The sequence below is a fragment of the Lepidochelys olivacea genome (assembly GCF_965140295.1).
Source record: "Lepidochelys olivacea isolate rLepOli2 genome assembly, chromosome: 10".
NCBI lineage: Eukaryota > Metazoa > Chordata > Testudines > Cheloniidae > Lepidochelys > Lepidochelys olivacea.
Genome location: NC_140420.1, coordinates 38,191,842 through 38,212,623, shown reverse-complemented (window position 1 = coordinate 38,212,623; position 20,782 = coordinate 38,191,842). Strand labels below are relative to the sequence as shown.

The following is a 20,782-nucleotide window of genomic DNA, read 5'->3' as shown; positions in this document are numbered from 1 at the left end:
TCTGCTGAGCCGGGGCCGAAGGCAATGCTTGAAATGTCCCCTCTTAAAGAGACAGTAACACGTGACAGGGGAGCGTCCGCTCTTCCCAGCCCGCCCCCCCACGGGTCCGTGGGTTTTCCCCCTCCCAGCACCCACTGCTCACCCCACGTGGGGCTCTCCCCACCCCACTCGTACCCTGTGGTGTTTCCCGACCAAATCCAAGCCCCGAGAGCTTACAGGGGCGGTACTAGGAGGCTCGTTCACGGCATGTCACAGAATCGGGGCTGGGCGGGCTGACCTTGGCCCCAGGACGGGAAAAGGCGAAGGTGTAATAGCAACGTGCAGCCTAGCCCACAGTGCGCCCCTGAGATTTCTTCATCCCTAGCAAGCAACGCTGCTGCACAGGGCAGTACCCATGGAGAAAACACGTTCAGGCCAGGGCCTGTAGGTGCACATGCCTTAGGCGGATGGGTTGTATTAGTTGGGCTACACCACGTCTACCATGTGATCTGGATTGGCAGCTGCAGCTTGCTCCTGTTGTCACTTGGTCAGGGCTGCAGGGAGTTCTTAGATCTCTATCTCCTAGCTGCAAAGGAGATATTCTGTTGCCTGTTCCTGCCTCATTACACTGCTTTTCTTCTTGGGCTCCTGTTCTGCCACTGTGCCTCTTAATGCAGCACCTTGGAGCAGGCCCTCAGCCAGCATCAGGCTGATTCCCTCCCCCATTTGCCTGTTAGACCTGAGCAACAGGACATTCCACTCTCCTAGGCAGTTAGTGGGATATGACAACATCCCGAACGGGACTGTCCACCATACCTGTTTATTTTTTTGCCTCCAATACTGGCCTGCTGGCTGTCTCTCACAGTTGTCTTGGCAGGATGCAAAGGGATGTGATAAGTTATTTTCAAGAGCAAGGGAAGAGGTTAGAATTCCAACTGATTCCTTCATCAACTGAGAAGAGTATGGGTCTCACTACAGACTCTGAGTCAGAGAAGCAGAAAGTCAAAGGAGGCTGATGGCACTCCTGAAACTAGTACCCATGTGACATGCCCTCTGGTACAACTATGCTGGGAGGAATCTCTGCTCAAGTCTTCGAGACTGTAGATGAAACAGCAGGGGAGTAGAAGGGAAGAAAAATACAGTTCAAGCTGCACTTACTTTATTTTTACCATGTGTATGCACTGACCTCATGACACAATCACTGTTCTCTAGCTCAAATTAATTCTATTACCTTTCCTCTTGATCAGCCAGCTGCCGTTGCCAGTAACATGAAGCTCATCCATTCCAGGATTAAGTGGAAAAGATTTTATCTTAAACATTTAAAATAAAAAGGAGCTGTTAGAGTTGCTACCTCACCCCCACAATGTACAGGTGAGGCCAACAGTCTACAGGGAAGGAACCAATGAATATTCTTTAATCTTAACTCTATTGGTTTATTCAATATAGTCATTCTACACAAATACAAACACAACATGACCTAAGATGCTACAAAGTTATACAAAAAAAAAATCAAACTTTATAGATTGACTGTACAATAGATGGTAAATTACTTGCCTTTTGCAAGATTACCCAAATTAATCCAAACAGCATCAGTCTCAAACCGCCCCCTTTTCATTGCAGTAAGGTGGGGTTTTGATAGTGTTGCCAGTTTGTACTGTGTTTTCTAAAGGTGGAAACATTTACACCATTTGGTAGAGGGTTGTGTGTGAAATTTGTACCAAAACCCTTCAGGAAGGGCAAGGGGATCCCTAAAGAGGGCCGTTACAAAACAGTCCTTCAATTCTTGGCCTGTTTCTAACATGCAGTAGGTGACGCAGTGGGACTGGCCAAAAATCATCACCTTCAATGTCATGCAAGTCTGCAGCACCCTGCCTCTTTGTACAAACAGAAATTTATGATCTCACTATTCAGGGCATGGGGGCAGAATGACAACTGACTATTTAAGTTTGAGGCGGATTTCTGTGTTTGGGTACCACCAGTTCTGAAGATATGCACTGATGTCTTGAGATGGATAACACCTCACCCCACCCCATCCCTTCTCTTAGTAGTAGCCAGCCTTATGATTCCCAAAAGAGGTCAGTATTTTAGTTTTTTCTGCATGGCATGCTAAGCCTACTGGCCAGGAAACCCCCTCCTCTTAATTTGCCTTCACTGCCAGGTTTTGATTTCTCTCACTTCCCCTTACCCAGGCCCATTATAAAAAAGGTACAATATTTAGTCTGGTGGGATTTAAGTTAAAAAATAAAAAGCTGTCCAGTCCTTTTTGCTTTATCGTGAAGAGTTTGAGCTGGAGCGGCTGCGATGACGTCTTCGGCCTGGAGATCTGGATCTTGACCGTCGGCGAACAGGGGACCTGCGTCTTGGAGATCTGGATCTGCCAGAGAAAAGGACGAGAAAAGTTTCATTAGGAGACAAGGAAAACAGGTTTAAATTATTTTACATGCATCTAGCACCAGAAGGATCCCAAAACATTTTATACAAAGAGCTCTAGTGAAATGCAGCCATCTCTGGGGTGGAAGGAGGCAGCTCAACAGCACACAACTCAGCAAGAGGGAATATTTTGAACAAGGATACCATGGCAAGCCACCAGAGAACAAACTAGACCATGGGCTTTTACATTCTCACCTGAAAGACCTTGCCCCACCCAAGTAAAGAGCACTATACTCTATTTATATTTCACAGAAAATCAAAGAGCTAAGTTGATCTTACTGGTATTTAACCTGTGAATCCAGGGAGTCTAGGTACTCCAGTGCCAATACTACCACCAGCAGTACAGCCCCTCTGGCTCCGAACATTAAACTTGCGTTGTTTTTCTTTATCACACTGCAGAACTGTTAGCTTACTGCAACTTCAGAGAGTTTCTCCCTTAAACAGAAAGGGGGACGGAGCCTGGACTACAAACAGAAGCCAGTAATCTTAACTGACTTTGTAGGACCTATATACATGCATCTAATGGGAAACACAAAACAAGATATCATGAACTTAAAGCCAAGAAAAAATGGTTACCTGCCTTTCATAACTGTTGTTGAGATGTGTTGCTCATGTCCATTCCATGTCAAATGTGTGCATGCCACATGCATGGAGATTTTTCCCCCAGTGGTGTCTATAGGGCCAGTTCTAGCACCGCCTGGAGGCCTACGCTCATGTACCAGTATAAGGGGCGCGACCAGCCCTGCGCCCTTCTTGCCGTCAACTCCAACAGCAGAGTAGGAGGGTGAGTCATGGAATAGACATGAACAACATCTCAAAGAACAGCTACAAAAGGTAGGCAACTATTTTTTCGAGTGCTTGCTCATGTCCATTCCATGTCAGGTGACTCACAAGCAGTGTCCTTGGAGGTGGGCTGGGAGTTCACAAGCATGCCGATAGCAACACAGCTCTCCCAAAACTGGCATTGTCTCCAGCCTATTGGGTGATTGTATAATGGGACATGAACGTGTGAATCAACGATGATGTTGCAGCCCTGCAGATATCCTTTTTTGCGCCAGGAAGGCCGCTGAAGACGCTTGTGCCCTTGGTAGAATGGGCCTTCATAACAGCCAGAGGCAGGACTTTCGCTTGCTCATAGCATGCCCGGATACAGACTGTAATCCAGGACGAGATCCTCTGGGAGGACACCAGAAGACCTTTCATTTTATACACAACTGCAACAAACAGTTGCATGGATCTGCAGAAGGGGTTCATCCGGTCAACATAGAAGACTAAGGCCCTTCTCACATCCAGAGGGTGTCGGCATCTTTCCTCCTCTGATTTATATGGTTTTGGGAAGAAGAGCAGCAGAAAAAGGTCTTGGTTGACATGGAACTGCAATACCATCTTGGGTAGAATGGCTAAGTGGAGATGCAGTTGAAACTTATCTTTAAAGAACACAGCGTAAGGAGGCTTGAAGGTCTGAAACTCTCCTGGCCAAAGTGATTGCCACCAGGAAACTGAACTTCCACGAGAGGAGCACAAGGAGAAGGACCAGGTTTAAGTCTCAAGGTGGAATCGGATCATGGACCTGTGGGTAGAACCTCTCCAACCCTTTAATGAATTTGCTTGTCATCTTCTGGCCAAAGACCAATCTGCCTCAGGTCGGGAATGAAACGCCAAGATGGCCACCAGATGGACCTTGATTGAAGACAGTGAAAGGCCTTGTTGCTTCAGATGAAGGAGATATTTCAAGATGGACTGCAAGGATGCCTGTGATGGGCACAGGTTCTGCTCAGGTGCCCAGCAAGTGAAGTATTTCCACTTGGCCAGGTAGGTTGCCCTAGCACAGAGCTTTCTGCTACCTAGCAAAATACCAAGCATGCAGTCTCATCCACATTTAGCCATGCAGCAGCACCACCATCAAATGCAGGCCTACTAGATTCAGATGGAGCAGTTGCCTGTGGTCCTACGACAGCAAGTCCGGTCTGAGAGGAAGTCCAGAAGGCTGCAACTGTGAGATCTACGAGCATGCTGAACTTATACTAGCGAGGCCATGCTAGGGTGATCAGGATGACCTTTGCCTTGTCCCTTTTGATCTTCAGAATCATAGAATATCAGGGGAAGGGACCTCAGGAGGTCATCTAGTCCAACCCCCTGCTCAAAGCAGGGCCAATCCCCAATTTTTGCCCCAGATCCCTAAATGGTCCCCTCAAGGATTGAACTCACAACCCTGGGTCTAGCAGGCCAATGCTCAAACCACTGAGCTATCCCTCCCACCTAGAAGAACCTAGGCCATCCGACCATGACCGGAGGAAGGAATCTGAGAGAGAGTCTTTGCCTTGACCAAGCCTAGAGCAAAAGAGGTGACATTTCTTGTTCTGCCCAGAGGTAACAGGTCCACCTGGGGAGTCCCCCACCTCTGGAAGATGATGCTGGTGACCTGCGTGCGGAGAGATCACTCGTGGTAAGAGGAGAACAACCTGCTGAGGTGATCTGCCAACATGTCCCACTCTCCGGGGAAATGCGACAACGGCAGGTGAATGGAGTGCTTCACAGAGAAATCCCAGAGCCTGATGGCTTTCTGAGAGAGGATCTTGTAGTGTGCCCCTCCCTGTTGGTTGATATAAAACACCGACACTTTGTCATCGATACTTGCACCTCTCTGCCTGAGAGCTGTGGAAAGAACACTTCGCAGGCCAGGCATATTGCCCTGAGTTTCTTCACATTAACGTGTAATGACACCTCGTCCCTCGACCAGAGACCATGGGTTTTGAGGCTGCCCCCCACCCCAGGTCCAACGCATCTGATACCAGCATGATTGAGGACCGTGGGCAGCATTCCCTCTAATTTTTCCCACGCATGTGCGGAATGAATTTTGTTATGTGTACCAATATGGAGGTGATGTCTCACACATCGCCTCCATATTGGTACACATAAAATTCATGTGGTGGGGGTGGGGCCAAGGGATTTGGAGCGTGGGAGGCGGGCTCAGGGCTGGGGCAGAGGATTGGGGTGCAGGGAGTGAGGGCTCCGGCTGGGGGTGCAGGTTCTGGGGTAGGGCCAGAGATATGGGGTTTGGGGTGCAGGCTTCCTGGGGGCTACAGCAGGGAGAGAGGACTCCCCCACAGCTCTCTCTCCCTGCAGCAGCACCTGGGCAGGGAGAGGAGAGAGAAAAAAAAAAAAAGAGAGAGGCACCGCTCCCTGCTGCGGCAGGTCCGTGCTGCGGGAGAGGCGCCTCTGTCCATGTGGCTTACAGGAACTTAGGCCATAGGGACTCTAAGGGTACTCCAGATAGAACCGAGACCAGATCTAACCACCACGTCAGGGAAACCAGGACTGACATTAGAATGGTGAGAATAGAGTCCAAATGGTGCCTGCTCAGCAAGTAGACTGACAGGAGCCACATCTGAAGCTGTCTGAGGTGCAGTTGAGCATGCCACACCATGTAGGTACATGCCGCCATGTAGTCTAGCAAACACAGAAACACCCAGGAGCATCAGCAGGTGCACTGACACTCAGGTGATTAAATCTGACATGGCTTTGAACCTGGCCTCCTGCAGGAAGGCCCTGGCCTGAGACATGTCGCATACAGCTCCTATAAATTCTGTTCTTTGCACCAGGCCTAATGTTGACTTCTGCTCGTTTATTAGGAGGCCCAGCACTCTGCAAGTCGCTTGTACCGAGATGCTGTGGTGGACTTAACCCCTCAAGAAGCCTTTTAACAGCTAGTCATCGAGGTATCGGTAGATCTGTATACCTCGGCACCAGAGGTGGGCCATGACTACTGCCATACACTTCGTGAAGATTTGCGGGACCACCAAGAGGCCAAAGGCAAGTGCTGTAAACTGGTAATGTCTGTGGCCCACCATGAACCCAAGGAAGCGCCTGTGTCCTCAAAAGATGGAGGTATGTAAGTATGTGTCCTTCAAATCGAGGGCAGTGTACCTGGATCTAGTGAGGGAATGATGGAGGCCAGAGAAACCTTGCAGAACCTCAGTTTCCTGAGATACTTGTTGAGGCAACGCAGGTCTAGGATAGGCCGCAGTCGCTCTTTCAGCTTGGGAATCTAGAGATAGCAGGAGTAGAATCCTTTCCCTCTCAGTTCTGGAGGAACTACCTTCACTGCCCCTGCCTGTAGGGTTGCACCTCCTAGACAAGCGTTCTTAACTCTGAGGTTTTACTGTACAAAGATTAGGGAAGGACAGAGATTAAATGAAGGAGGGAAAATACAAGAGCTAACATCTGAAGGACATTAATAAACAGAGTTTGGTGGTTGATGGATATACTGTGGATCTTACATCATGTTAACTCAGCTATTAGGGTATGTCTACACTACAGCAGCATAGTTACCACACACTTCAGCGTAGACACAAGAGGTTTTTCCAGCAATGTAGGCAGTCCATTTCTCCGAGAAGTGGTAGCTAGGTTGATAGAAGAATTCTTTTGTCAGCCTAGCTGCGTCTACACTGGGAGTTAGGTCGACATAGCGACATCACACAGGGCATGACATTTTTCACAGCCCTGAGTGATATAGCTAGGTCAATCTAAGTTTTAGGCCCTGGTATGTAAAGAAATAGGTGTCTCAAAAACTCCAAAAGCTGTTCTGAGCACGGCCCAGTAAAGATCTCCAATCATGTCCCATAGTGGTAACAGCAGCTTCTAACAGATCTTTAAGAGTTTGTGTTTACTAAACCAGGAGTGAAGATGATCAGTCTCCAGGTTTAATAGGTCACTGATAAAGTTTGCTGAAATCAAGCCCAGGGAGGCAAAGTTACCAATGATGAAATCTGTGCCACAGACAAGATACTTGGTGCTAAGAACTAAACTTTACCACACCCTTTTTTAGCTTACACATTTCTACGGTACTTCATAAAATATGGCTCACCTTCTCCTCATGCGAGGTGGCGATCTACGCCACATTGGTGGTGGTGGCAGCATCCTCCTTGGTGGACTAAAGCGCCTGGGAGGTGGCCTAGGCCGAGGTGCCAGTACAGCTGTAGCAGTGATCTCCTGACCATCAATCTGTCCTGTTTACAGTTAAAAAAAAGAATGAGCTACAAATTTCCAGCACCAGTGTGCTACACACAGCACTATTGCACCCCTGCTACAGATTTCCATCCTCACAAGGTTGCTGCTTTGGTATGTTTGGAGCATTCGTGATCTAGTGGTTGCAGCAAGAATCAAGAGGGCTAGGTTCTCTCCCCAACTTTGCCACTGACTCATCATCTCGCCCTGAGTAAATCATTTAGACAGTCAACTTAACAATCACTTCTGCCTAAAAACCATGAAAGGTTTAGAACCTACTATTCTGACAAGCAACAATTCAGATGACAGAGTTTGGTTTTTTTTGGGTCATTTGACTTTGTAAGGCAGTGATTTATGTAAGTTCAGTTTAGCTGTCTCCCCTGTATGGTCAGTTTCACTGCTTGTGTGAGTCCCTCACCCCTCAATAGAGAAGAGAAAGACATGCGGGGGAGGGGATTAAGAAAGTGAGATTGTAAAACCACAAAAGTTGATAAGGCAACTCAGGGCAATGATCCTTTAAACTCATTTGTATCAACCCTCATATCCTCCATGGATTTCTATTAGTCCTGCCGGTTTCTTTGCACAACATCCGGTATCTACCTCCATCCATATGCTTCAGCGCCTTCTCAGCGTCATCTGGATTCTCAAACTCCACATAGGCATAACCCTTGGAGAGATGTGGATTTAACCTGTCGACTGGCATGTCAATCATTTTAATCTTCCCATAAGTGGAAAATATTTCCATGATGTGATCCTAGAGAGAGAAACAGTGATTATTAAGGACACCGCCAATTCCCACTTTACCAGATGGTATTGATAGGGAATGCTAAACTGGAGGCATACTGGTTTTTCATCTTGTTTTGTGTATCAACATCAAGGAAGACCAATCTTATTAACTGGATATGGATACAGTTGGAATTCCTACCAGCCCTCTATCGCTGCCTACTCAGCTTCTTCCTCAGGATTCCCAAGCCCTACAAATATCTACCGACTACCCTCCTCAAAAAAGGTCATAGGATCTAGGCTGTGGTAAACTGGTCAGGAGTGAAAGAATGAATGAAGTCATGAAGTTTATGTGGGAAATGGCAAGGAGAGGGGCTGTCTGGGGTCAAACACTCAAGATGACAGATGTATTTTCTCTCTAACATTTACGATCATTTATATAGCATCATATAGTTACATGTTCCCTCTAAGAAGGCTTCACACCTCACCAAAACAATTATCTGGCAAGGAGGACTGAACTGAGCACCACTCCTGCAGATCAGTTGCAGACATTCTCAGCTGGCCTCCAGTTGTAATTTTTCAACTTCCAATAAAGACAAATGTAAGCTACACAACACCCTGCGAGAGAACCAGGAAACCAACTACAGGTTTAAATCCAAGTCCCCTGCTTAATAGCACAGGGCACTAGATCTGGGACATGGCATACAGGTCTTTTGAGAATCATACCCTGGCATGGATTAATTGCTCTTGGTGCCATGCAAGTTTCCCCACAGACAGGTCTGCCAATGCACCTCAACCTTGCATATGGATAATGTAAGAACTTCCAACACAGTGACACCTGATTGCAAGCTAGTAATAAACTGTTTCTGAAGATACTTTTTAAAAAAACTCAAATCACTCTCCCAAAGATGTGAAAGTTCAAGGATAAAGAGGGGCAGGCCATTACCTTGGTCACATTTCTGGTGAGTCTCCCAACATGCACTTTGGTAGGTCTGGGTGATGGACTCCGTCTCTTCCGCTCTTTTTCGTCTCTCTTGGGTGGCTTCGACCTGAGTTGAATATCACAGAACTATCAAATCTCCTGGTAACGTACAAGCCAATCCCCAAAACTAAGGCTACGTTTTAGTCATGGTCATGGACAGGTCACTTGCAGTAAACAAAAATTCATGGCCTATACTATATACCCCTAACTAAAACTTCAGGGGAGGGGGGTAGGAAGAGGTGCAGGTGCTCTGGGGGGCACCGCAGCACACAGCTCGGGCCCCCTGCTGGTGCTCCATGAATCCGTGACTTCTGTGATGGACTCACAGCCTTACCCATAACACATAAAGGTGACTGGCAAAGGATCATTTTGAACCAGACTTGTATCTTGTTTTGCTTCTTTATAATAAATAAGGGTCTAAAAAATCTGCAGGAATGGAGAGTTTAAAAGAAATATCCTGAATGTCAAATCTGTTTATCTCTGATTTTGCTGGAGGACCTCTTGGGATCTAGAGCATATGTACTGTGAGTTCTCATACATTAACTGAAGAGGAGCTAGTGTCTTGCTGGGTTCATAGCCAAACCTAGCAACCACTTCCATCAGCACAGGTTTGGTTTTGGCAGCTTTCTGTCTATGGACATGTTATTAGGATGGAAGACCAATGAATTATGAAGCAAGCTTAGCAAGGAATGTTCCTACATAGCACAACCGTGTTGTTGCCAAAAGCTTAAGATAAGATTGCCGGTGATGCACATAAACCAAATATCCAGCCAGACCACCTTAAAGACCTAACTAGAAATTGATCCAAGTGGCGCTCAATCTGCAAGAAGGCTACATAGAATCATAGAATATCAGGGTTGGAAGGGACCTCAGGAGGTCATCTAGTCCAACCCCCCTGCTCAAAGCAGGACCAATCCCCAATTAAATCATCCCAGCCAGGGCTTTGTCAAGCCTGACCTTAAAACTTCTAAGGAGGGAGATTCTACCACCTCCCTAGGTAACGCATTCCAGTGTTTCACCACCCTCCTAGTGAAAAAGTTTTTCCTAATATCCAACCTAAACCTCCCCCACTGCAACTTGAGACCATTACTCCTTGTCCTGTCCTCTTCTACCACTGAGAATAGTCTAGAACCACCCTCTTTGGAACCACATCTCAGGTAGTTGAAAGCAGCTATCAAATCCCCCCTCACTCTTCTCTTCTGCAGACTAAACAATCCCAGTTCCCTCAGCCTCTCCTCAGAAGTCATGTGTTCCAGACCCCTAATCATTTTTGTTGCCCTTCACTGGACTCTCTCCAATTTTTCCACATCATTCTTGTAGTGTGAGGCCCAAAACTGGACACAGCACTCCAGATGAGGCCTCACCAATGTCGAATCGAGGGACGTGATCATTCCTCTCTATCTGCTGGCTATGCCCCTACTTATACATCCCAAAATGCCATTGGCCTTCTTGGCAACAAGGGCACACTGCTGACTCATATCCAGCTTCTCGTCCACTGTCACCCCTAGGTCCTTTTCCGCAGAACTGCTGCCTAGCCATTCGGTCCCTAGTCTGTAGCGGTGCATTGGATTCTTCCGTCCTAAGTGCAGGACCCTGCACTTATCCTAGTTGAACCTCATCAGATTTCTTTTGGCCCAATCCTACAATTTATCTAGGTCCCTCTGTATGCTATCCCTACCTGCCACCGTATCTACCACTCCTCCTAGTTTAGTATCATCCGCAAATTTGCTGAGAGTGCAATCCACACCATCCTCCAGATCATTTATGAAGATCTTGAACAAAACCGGCCCCAGGACCGACCCTTGGGGCACTCCACTTAATACCGGCTGCCAACTAGACATGGAGCCATTGACCACTACCCGTTGAGCCCGACAATCTAGCCAACTTTCTACCCACCTTATAGTGCATTCATCCAGCCCATACTTCTTTAGCTTGCTGACAAGAATACTGTGGGAGACCGTGTCAAAAGCTTTGCTAACGTCAAGAAACAATACATCCACTGCTTTCCCTTCATCCACAGAACCAGTAATCTCATCATAGAAGGCAATTAGATTAGTCAGGCATGACCTTCCCTTGGTGAATCCATGCTGACTGCTCCTGATCACTTTCCTCTCGTGTAAGTGCTTCAGGATTGATTCCTTGAGGACCTGCTCCATGATTTTTCCGGGGACTGAGGTGAGGCTGACTGGCCTGTAGTTCCCAGGATCCTCCTTCTTCCCTTTTTTAAAGATGGGCACTACATTAGCCTTTTTCCAGTCGTCCGGGACTTCCCCCGATCGCCATGAGTTTTCAAAGATAATGGCCAATGGCTCTGCAATCACAGCCGCCAACTCCTTTAGCACACTCGGATGCAACGCATCCAGCCCCATGGACTTGTGCACGTCCAGCTTTTCTAAATAGTCCCTAACCACTTCTTTCTCCACAGAGGGCTGGCCACCTACTCCCCATGCTGTGTTGCCCAGCGTAGCATTCTGGGAGCTGACCTTGTTCATGAAGACAGAGGCAAAAAAAGCATTGAGTACATTAGCTTTTTCCACATCCTCTGTCACTAGGTTGCCTCCCCCATTCAGTAAGGGGCCCACACTTTCCTTGGCTTTCTTCTTGTTGCTAACATACCTGAAGAAACCCTTCTTGTTACTCTTGACATCTCTTGCTAGCTGCAGCTCCAGGTGCAATTTGGCCCTCCTGATTTCATTCCTACATGCCCGAGCAACATTTTTATACTCTTCCCTGGTCATTTGTCCAATCTTCCACTTCTTGTAAACTTCTTTTTTATGTTTAAGATCCGCAAGGATTTCACTGTTAAGCCAAGCTGGTCGCCTGCCATATTTACTATTCTTTCGATACATCGGGACGGTTTGTCCCTGTAACCTCAATAGGGATTCTTTGAAATATAGCCAGCTCTCCTGGACTCCTTTCCCCCTCATGTTATTCCCCCAGGGGATCCTACCCGTCAGTTCCCTGAGGGAGTCAAAGTCTGCTTTCCTGAAGTCCAGGGTCCATATTCTGCTGCTCTCCTTTCTTCCCTGTGTCAGGATCCTGAACTCGACCAACTCATGGTCACTGCCTCCCAGATTCCCATCCACTTTTGCTTCCCCTACTAATTCTTCCTGGTTTGTGAGCAGCAGGTCAAGAAAAGCTCTCCCCCTAGTTGGCTCCTCCAGCACTCGCACCAGGAAATTGTCCCCTACATTTTCCAAAAACTTCCTGGATTGTCTGTGCACCGCTGTAGTGCTCTCCCAGCAGATATCAGGATGATTAAAGTCGCCCATGAGAACCGGGCGTGCGATCTAGTAGCGTCTGCGAGTTGCTGGAAGAAAGCCTCATCCCCCTGGTCCGGTGGTCTATAGCAGACTCCCACCACTACATCACTCTTGTTGCTCATGCTTCTAAACTTAATCCAGAGACACTCAGGTTTTTCTGCAGTTTCATACCGGAGCTCTGAGCAGTCATACTGCTCCCTTACATACAGTGCTACTCCCCCATCTTTTCTGCCCTGCCTCTCCTTCCTGAACAGTTTATCCTTTGGGATTTGCCATAATGACGGAGTGTTCAGTGTTGAACAGATTTCCTTTCTCTCAAGTGTTTTATTAGCCACTGGAGTTACATGCGTGTTCTCAAAAACAGATGCGTTTAAATACTTCTTAAAAAAATTTTTTTTGCTATTGCTCAGCTTTCAGTTTCTTGACTTGTGATCCCAAATGCACTAGGTTCACCAGTCAAAGTCTACCAGGGTAGATAAGATCTAAATTTCTGTTTTTAAAAAAAAGCAGATAAACTTTTGGAAACAATATTTCAGACCCTCTACATACATCACAAATAAGTGAAGGGGCACTGTAACAGGGTGCTGGCTAAGGAACCCTGAGCCAGGCCTCTCTCACACCAGCTGCAATTAAGAAAGGGGAATTAGAGCTGGCTGAGTAAGCCCAGGCCTGAGTGGCAAACGGGGAACAGCTGCCAGCCTCTTTAGCCAGGGGCTACATAAAGGCTGGCAGGAAGGAAGCCGAAGTGGGAGAAGGAAAGGGAGGAGCCAGAGAGTTAGAGGGAGTGGGAGCTCTTCTCTGCTGGCTGCAGGAATTAGAACAGGGGTTCTCAAACCCAGGTCAGGACCCCTCAGGGGGTCACGAGGTTATTACATGGGCATCACGAGCTGTCAGCCTCCACCCCAAACCCTGCTTGGCCTCCAGCATTTATAATGGCATTAAATATATTAAAAAGTGGTTTTAATTTATATTGGGCGGGGGAGCTGCACTCAGAGGCTTGTTATGTGAAAGGGGTCACCAGTACAAAAGTTTGAGAACCACTGAGCTAGCAGTTCCTGGGGCTGTGATACTGAAGCTGTAGCTAGGTGGTGGGAAAGTAAACTGTAAATAAAGGGCACAGGTGATTGCACCAACCGAGAGTTCTCTGGCTGGTTTGTGGGTGCAGCAGGGGCAGAAGCCAGAGAGGGCCAGCTGCACCCCCATTACAGGCAAAAAGCCAAATTATATTTGGGTGGGGGAGAAGGTGCATTTATACTGGTCCACCAATAAAACCCCTTCACAATAGTCATTTCCACATAATTTTAGCAGCTATCCCAGACAGGTTTAGGTTAATACAGACATACCATTTGAAAATGGAGTTTTCAAGCTTTCAGATGGTATCAACCAATGGATCTTATCTGTTTTCCAATCGGTTAAATGGGGATATTACCTCACAAGGGCACACTGGTGAAGACTGTTTATAGTGCTTTGAAGTGGTAAAGTTAAATGCAAGTATTATTAACTCTAACTGCTCAAATTAGTGGCTGCTAAGAGAAAGAATCACACTATAGGGGTTGCATAAAGGGAATGGGAGAAGCCAAGGCATGGGAATAAGGGCCCATCTATACTAAGGACATTTTAGAAAAGTTTCACAGCATTGCTAATGGGAACCCGAGTGTAAATGAGTTATGGCTGCTGACACCATATTGGTCAGAGTAACTCCCGCAGAGTTAGAGGACAGTACTGAAAATTATGTCTGCAACTGAAACCCCAATGATACTATGGCTCCTAGCATTGTTAACATCAGTTTAGGTCATGGGGAAAAATTCTCCTAAATTTCCTAAGCGTAGACAGAGCCTAAGAGACAGCAGGCTATTATTCTTTACCCCTTTGAAGTCAAAGAACAGTGAGGGATGCAGGAGGTGACATGGGCACAGTAAACAGGCAAATTATAGATCTAGCAATTCAGAGCTTTCCGATTTCTGCTCTCTAGACAGAGACCCTGGTGCCATGTGATTATGCAATCACTTAAATTGCTGCATATTTCTGGAGTATTTTTAAATTGGCACATAATTGTACTCCAAAAAAAATGAAACCTTTAATTTGAAACAGTTAATTCTATAATCTTTATAGTTGCTAAAATACCCCTCACAATGTGAAGTGAATGTAAATTGATGCTGTAGGAATGTGTGCCTATATCTTGGGGAGGGAACACCTTGAAGATAAAAGTTCCCAATAATTTCATTGGAATGTTGGCTCTGAAATCTGACAAATTAATATGACAACACTAGCTATTTGACTACTGAGCATTTTAGATTTATTAGCCTGATATTTCTGCTATCATTTTTAGAGGTACTGGCAGGGCGTAGCTGGCACCTACTTGCTATCAAGTCAAATCTAATCCCACCCCCAGAATTTAAAGTGAAGAGAGTACGGAAAAAGATGCACCCCCTGTCTACCAGCAAAAGCCTCAACTGCCTCCTGGATATCAAAACTGAGAACACCTCCCCCAGCCTTTCTAGGCATCAAAAGCCTAACGCATCCCCCAACCTGTTGATGTGGAAAGCCAGTTATTTTCACGTCTACAATCACAGTCACTATAAAGATCTGAAACATGCTGAAAATTACTTACATCCCAATCCTGCAAACACACACACGATTAACTTGGCTATTGTAATTACGCCCATTTGCAGGATCAAAGCCATAGCCTGTAAGTGCATTAAGCAGGAACCATAACTTTTGATACATGCACATACAGTGTCTAACACAATGGGACCCTAATCCTTGTTTGGAGCTTTTTGTACTATAACAATACAAACAATAAGCTCTGAGGGTGGCCTAAGGCAAATATCAATAAACCACCAAAAAGCATACTGAACCGATTACAATAGACTGAGTGGGGGAAGCAAAGTACCTGACATACACAAGGCCTTTGTTACAGACCCCAAATTTTCACACTTTTAAGATTTGTTTCCAGCCCTTCCTAACGTCCACGTCTACATGAATAAATGAAACATTGTGCCTGTATAGCACCTTTGTGGGGGAGAAAAAAATCAAACTGTTTCCAAACAACTGTCCAGTACAGACACTTCTTTTGGGGGGAGAACAGTCTTGTACTCAGAAGGAACTGGACTAGACAACTTATGATTTTGTGACTTTATTCACAGCACTAGTTTCATGTTATACCCAAAGTGAAGAATTCTAGAGAAACAAAGAAACAGATTCTACTCAGTTCAATCTCTACCTTACAAGGAATCGTGTTTTTCTTTAAATTTTTCCACCAGTTTCAATCTGCTACAAGTCCCAGAGTATGCAGAGAAACAGTCTTATATGCCCCACCTTCTGTAGATCCCAAATAATCAGGCATGGATACATTTTAGATACGTGATTTTGCATGTGTGGTATATGTGAGCGTCAGTTATGAATTAATGAGATCTTTAAACTCCTTCCTGAAGAACATGTAGTTATGTTACAAGCGCAGGTGGCATGCATGCTCAAGCAATAGCTAGATTATATCTCTGGGATATGAATAAAGCACGCAATTTATTTTTAAACAGATAGATTAGTTCTCTGTTCACAAGCCCACACACTCCATGGCAACTTCCCAACCACCTGATAATTTTAAGTGGATGAATCAAACTCACTTGGAGCGAGAACGTCTCCTGTTGTCATGTCTACGTCGAGAGGGGCTTGGGGATCCAGAGGAACTGCTGGAACTGGAGCTACGAGAGGTGCTAGAGCTCCCAGAGCGGCTTGATGCAGAGGAGGAACTGGACCCACTGCTGGAACCAGTGCTGGAGCTGGACCCTGAACTGGAAGTGGAGCTGGAGCGGGATCTTTTGGGGAAAAAAAAAATGAGTGCAGAATACACAGGGGAAAGGATAGCTGAATATCGTCTCCAGGTAAGCACAAGACAAGAATTGGTGGTTAAAGTGATGAGAGCTCAACTTCACAGCTAACATTATTTCAGCCAAGGGAGAGATTGCACTCTGTGCAAAGCATACTCATTGATAAAGCAAGAGGGTCACTTTTTAGCAACACAATCCCCCAAGGAGTCTTCTAATATGGGGAACCACAAAGCAGACATGTAGCATTTTTACAGGAGCACAACTCACTACTATTTGGGCTATCACTGGGATGCACTACAGAAACTCTGGTTACCTGGTACTGCTACTACCACTGGAAGCACTGCGCCTTTTGCGCGTTTTGTCCCGACCACGATCCTTTTCACTTGATTCCTTGGTGGACACTTTGTCCTTGGATCTGTCCTTGGATTTGTCTTCAGTCCGATCTTTGCGCTTTGTTGGAGAGGGAGCCCTTTAAAAAGAAAAGGTCAAAAGAAATTATTTCACTTAAAAAAACAAAACAAAAAACAAAACACTAAACTTTAAAGCCAACTTAGAATAACCATTATTGCAGGGCCAGAGCACTAGGATTTTTTAGTTTTTTTTAAAAACACAGATCACAAAAGTTCATACTACAGAGAGACTTTAAAGAAGGAAGTCAAAGTTGTAATTTAAGAAAATTCTCATTGTGAGAAGAGATACACATTTCCAATTCCACATCCTCACTGGAAACACCCTAGTATCCTACATGTCCCCAGTGGGGATAAGCCTCGAAAATTCAGACAGAATTATTACCTAGTGCTGGATTTTTTATTATTTTCTTTGAATCCTAGCAAACTCTTCTTTTTCATTCCTGAAAACTCCATTTTCCCTTCTGAGGCGTCCCAAGCAGCACTGGATGGGCCTCACTTATCTCAAATCTCACTTCTAACTCCTTGATTCTGAGAAACGATCCCTAATCGAGTGCAATAAACTCCAAAGAGCGGCCTAGTGACAAGATAAAAGGGTTTAGAAACAAGAAATTAATGTATTGGCAAAAACAACAAACCTATTTTTCAATAAAGGCAGCAGGAGGTGGGGGTCAGCTAATGAGATATTGACAGTATCATATTGTACACACAGTACTGTAGTTACTCACATTGTTACATTGCTATTAGAGCCAAACACCTGTGCCTGCTCACACAGATACACACTGTCCATCTTGCTGAAGACTTGATATGGATGCTTCAAGGTGTCAGCTGACATTTTCATAAGAGTACAAAGGGTACAAATTAGCAAGCCGAGACATATGGCTGACAGAGAAAACATGGATTTTCCCTGAGTTTTCCTCTGACAGGTGTGTGTGTTCCTAACCTGCCTTGTGACAGCCATCCACCCCTCAGAGGACTAAGCACTGCTTCCTCTAGAGCCAATTGCTGCCACAAGGTATGTTGGTTAGCAAAGGGGTGTTTCCCAAGAGCTACATAGGGCACTCTGTGTCCCTACTTTCAGTGGATGCAAGCTGCCTCCATTGCTCTGCCAGCCTTGAAAGCAAGGGACTGAGCTGAGGAACCAGTCTGATGCACTGTTGTAACTGCAACAGTGCATGTCCAAATCTCTCTTGGTGGAAGGCCTACATGGGGCTCAAATTTCATCCACCCCTACAGATCTCTTTGTACTCCTGATACATATAAAAGGACAGAAATCAACATATCATTAATTCATATTAAAATATTAGTCATGAGCTGAACCCTAGGTGCAATCCATCAGAGGTCCTTTTATCCCATATATAATATGGTATCCCAATATATCTTCATGTTTTAACTAAATTGGTAGATTGCTTACCATTTAATAAGGTGCCAGAGGTATGTGACCTAATAGCCATTAGCAGCAGTTGGTAGATTGCTCCTGTTTGGTTTATGCTCACTACAGAGTCAACTTAACAGTCACCATTATGGTGGTCATAAGCTGTATACAGTATCTCTTATCCTAGTCAACTCATTAAACATTTGGAAGGCAACTGGAGATTATTTGCATTTTTAAAAGTGACTATGCACTGCCAGACCCATAAAACAGGATACATAATGCTACTAACAAAAATGAAGCTAGATATTTAGGCACATTACATAAATTACATATTTAGAAACATTACATTGCCATAAAATTTGGCAATACAAATACACTCCATATAGTTTTCTGGATTTCATATTGTTTTGTCCTTTGAATCTGCAATTCTCTTACACTGATTTTCTGGAGCAGGACAATTTGCCCATTGTCTCCCTTCCCCCCCATGGAAACTCATTTTGTCTTGCTTATTTGCAATCAACAAATTGACTGCAAATGTCTACTTTCCGATGAGACAAAACTGAATCTCAGTGAACGAGACAAGACTACATGACTTTCACCCAGTTATCACATATATTCAGGCTGAAACTTTGTTCCTAGCAAACACTCACTGGAAGATAATTCCATCAGGAACAAGTTATGTATACATTTACAGAAAAACATATACATGCATATGCAAGCAATATGCTTTTTTCCTACTTATTACCAAGAAAACCTCTCTACTAACAAATGAGAGTTTCTGCAACACCTAATATCTAAATGAAAAATATAAGCAAAAGTCATACAAAATATGCAGATTTGATACTTTACTCTCTCACTTTCCTGCTCTAGGGAGTTATGCACCTCAGCTCTACTCCTGTAAAGTTACATTTCAGTGATGGGTGAGGCAAACTCAGCTCTGCCAAAGACTTCCTGTATGGTCTTCGGTATTAAGGCAAGTCATTTAGTCTCAGTCTTTCTGTGCTCCAAGTTCCCATTTGGAAAATGGTGATAACATTTCCTTATAGAAGTGTTACAAGGTTAAATTCATTAGCATACAAGGAGCAGTTAGCTACTATAGCGATAGAGACCACAGAAATACCCAGATAAATACATGCTTGTGTTCAGTCTGTATCTCAGTTTGCACAGCATATTTTAGGGAAAATGTGCTGTAATTTGCAGTGCCAGATGCACTATGGTTTTGCTAGTAACCACAGAACATGTACGGCCTTACTATGAACGTGGCCACGATGACGGCTGAGAAACAGGAACAGAAAAGCAGCCCCGAACAGGATCGATACAGAGGCGGATCCTCCCCTAGAACTGCCCCTGCAATTAGCAGGTACAGCAGAACAGAGAACATGGCGGGAGAGGGCAGTACTGGAACCTGCACCCTGTTCCAGAGCGGCCCACCCCTGACCCCCAGCTACAAGGGAACGCAGCTTCACCATCCCCGCTGCAAAACCCCAGCGGGGCGGCCTGGCCCAAGTGCACAGCGATCCCCGTAAGCATGAGGAAGGAGAGGTGCCTCTGCGGCCCAGTCCTAAACTCCCAGGCAGGTTTTCCAAAGACCCCTCCCCCAAGGCTCCTTCCTCCGGGGCGGGTTAGGTCACGGCCTTCCCATCCCCACCTGCCATATCCTGCTCCGCAGCGCCAGGCCCCTCCTCTAAGGGCCCGGAGATGATCGCGGGGCCCCCCGACGCCTCACCCAGGCCGGATGCCGCAAGATCCCCCGCCACCCTCACTTACATCCTCGGCGCCCGCCACTGCCGCCGCTCCCAACCCCGTCGCGCTCAATAGACGTGGTTCTACACAGAGCGGGAAGCGCCCCGGACGGCGCATGCTGATGGCGTCACCCGCCAAAGGCGCAGAGGGATGCGGAAGGCATTTAAAGAGACAGGGTCCGTGTCGCTCGCTGCTGCTGGCAGCGCGGGCTGCAGCCCGGCTGAGACTGTTCGCCGCCCCCTAGGTCTGATGGGGGCTGGAGTCATGGCCGCCGCCGACTACTCCGTTCTGCGTGGAGAACAGCCTCTCGGCCCCACTCTCCCAAAAAGCTCCTCGCAGGGTTCCCGCAGTTCACCCGGTGCGTCGTGTCCACACCCACCATATCTGCCCTGGCCCCGCCCCATCTAACCGCCATCTGCCATAACCTCATGCCGACTTTCTGAGGGAACAAAACCAAACATCCTTGTCCCGCCCCTTCTCTGAGGCCCCGCCTGGCTCACTCCATCTTCATCCCTCCTTCTGTCGCTCACTGTCGCCCACCCTCGCTTACTCGCTCATTTTTACCCGGCTAGGGAGGGTCCCTTGGGTATTAGGTGGAAAACTGGACAATGGGAAACCCCACCCAGCGTCCTCCAGGGTCTACTCATCCTACACAACAGCATCAGCACCTGCCCCCCTTGTGTCCCTCCCACCCAGCATCTGCCCTGGGCTGTGCACTGCACCCAGCCTCTCCCTGCTTGTCCTATAGGATGGCACCAGCCTCTGCCATAGCCTCCACATGTCCCTCCCACCCAGCATCTGCCATAGCCCCTGTCAAGGCTGATTCCCCACTCTGGCACTTTTGAGTGCAAGGATTCTAAAAATTAATACTGGCCACTCCAGGCTTGTATTAAATTCCCAAGGTTACAGCTTTTCTTTGACTTTGGATGGGTAGATGGTTCCACCACCCAAGTGCAAAAACCCCTTTGAGAACCCAGGAAGGCACACTTGGGAATTCCTTCCTGTGGGGTACCCTCAAGCCCTTTCACACCCCGCCCCCCCCCCCC

General features: G+C 46.5%; 1 protein-coding gene across 1 annotated transcript; it reads right to left on the bottom strand.

Moving 5' to 3' along the window:
- Positions 1-1,116: 1,116 nt before the first annotated feature.
- On the bottom strand, positions 1,117-20,017 carry RNPS1 (RNA binding protein with serine rich domain 1). The gene is given in 9 exon segments (XM_084641436.1): positions 1,117-2,353; positions 7,277-7,418; positions 8,017-8,170; positions 9,086-9,188; positions 16,008-16,199; positions 16,525-16,680; positions 19,761-19,786; positions 19,789-19,839; positions 19,841-20,017. Coding segments are annotated over 9 exon segments (1,092 nt in total). The 5' UTR covers positions 20,003-20,017; the 3' UTR covers positions 1,117-2,247.
- Positions 20,018-20,782: the final 765 nt, after the last annotated feature.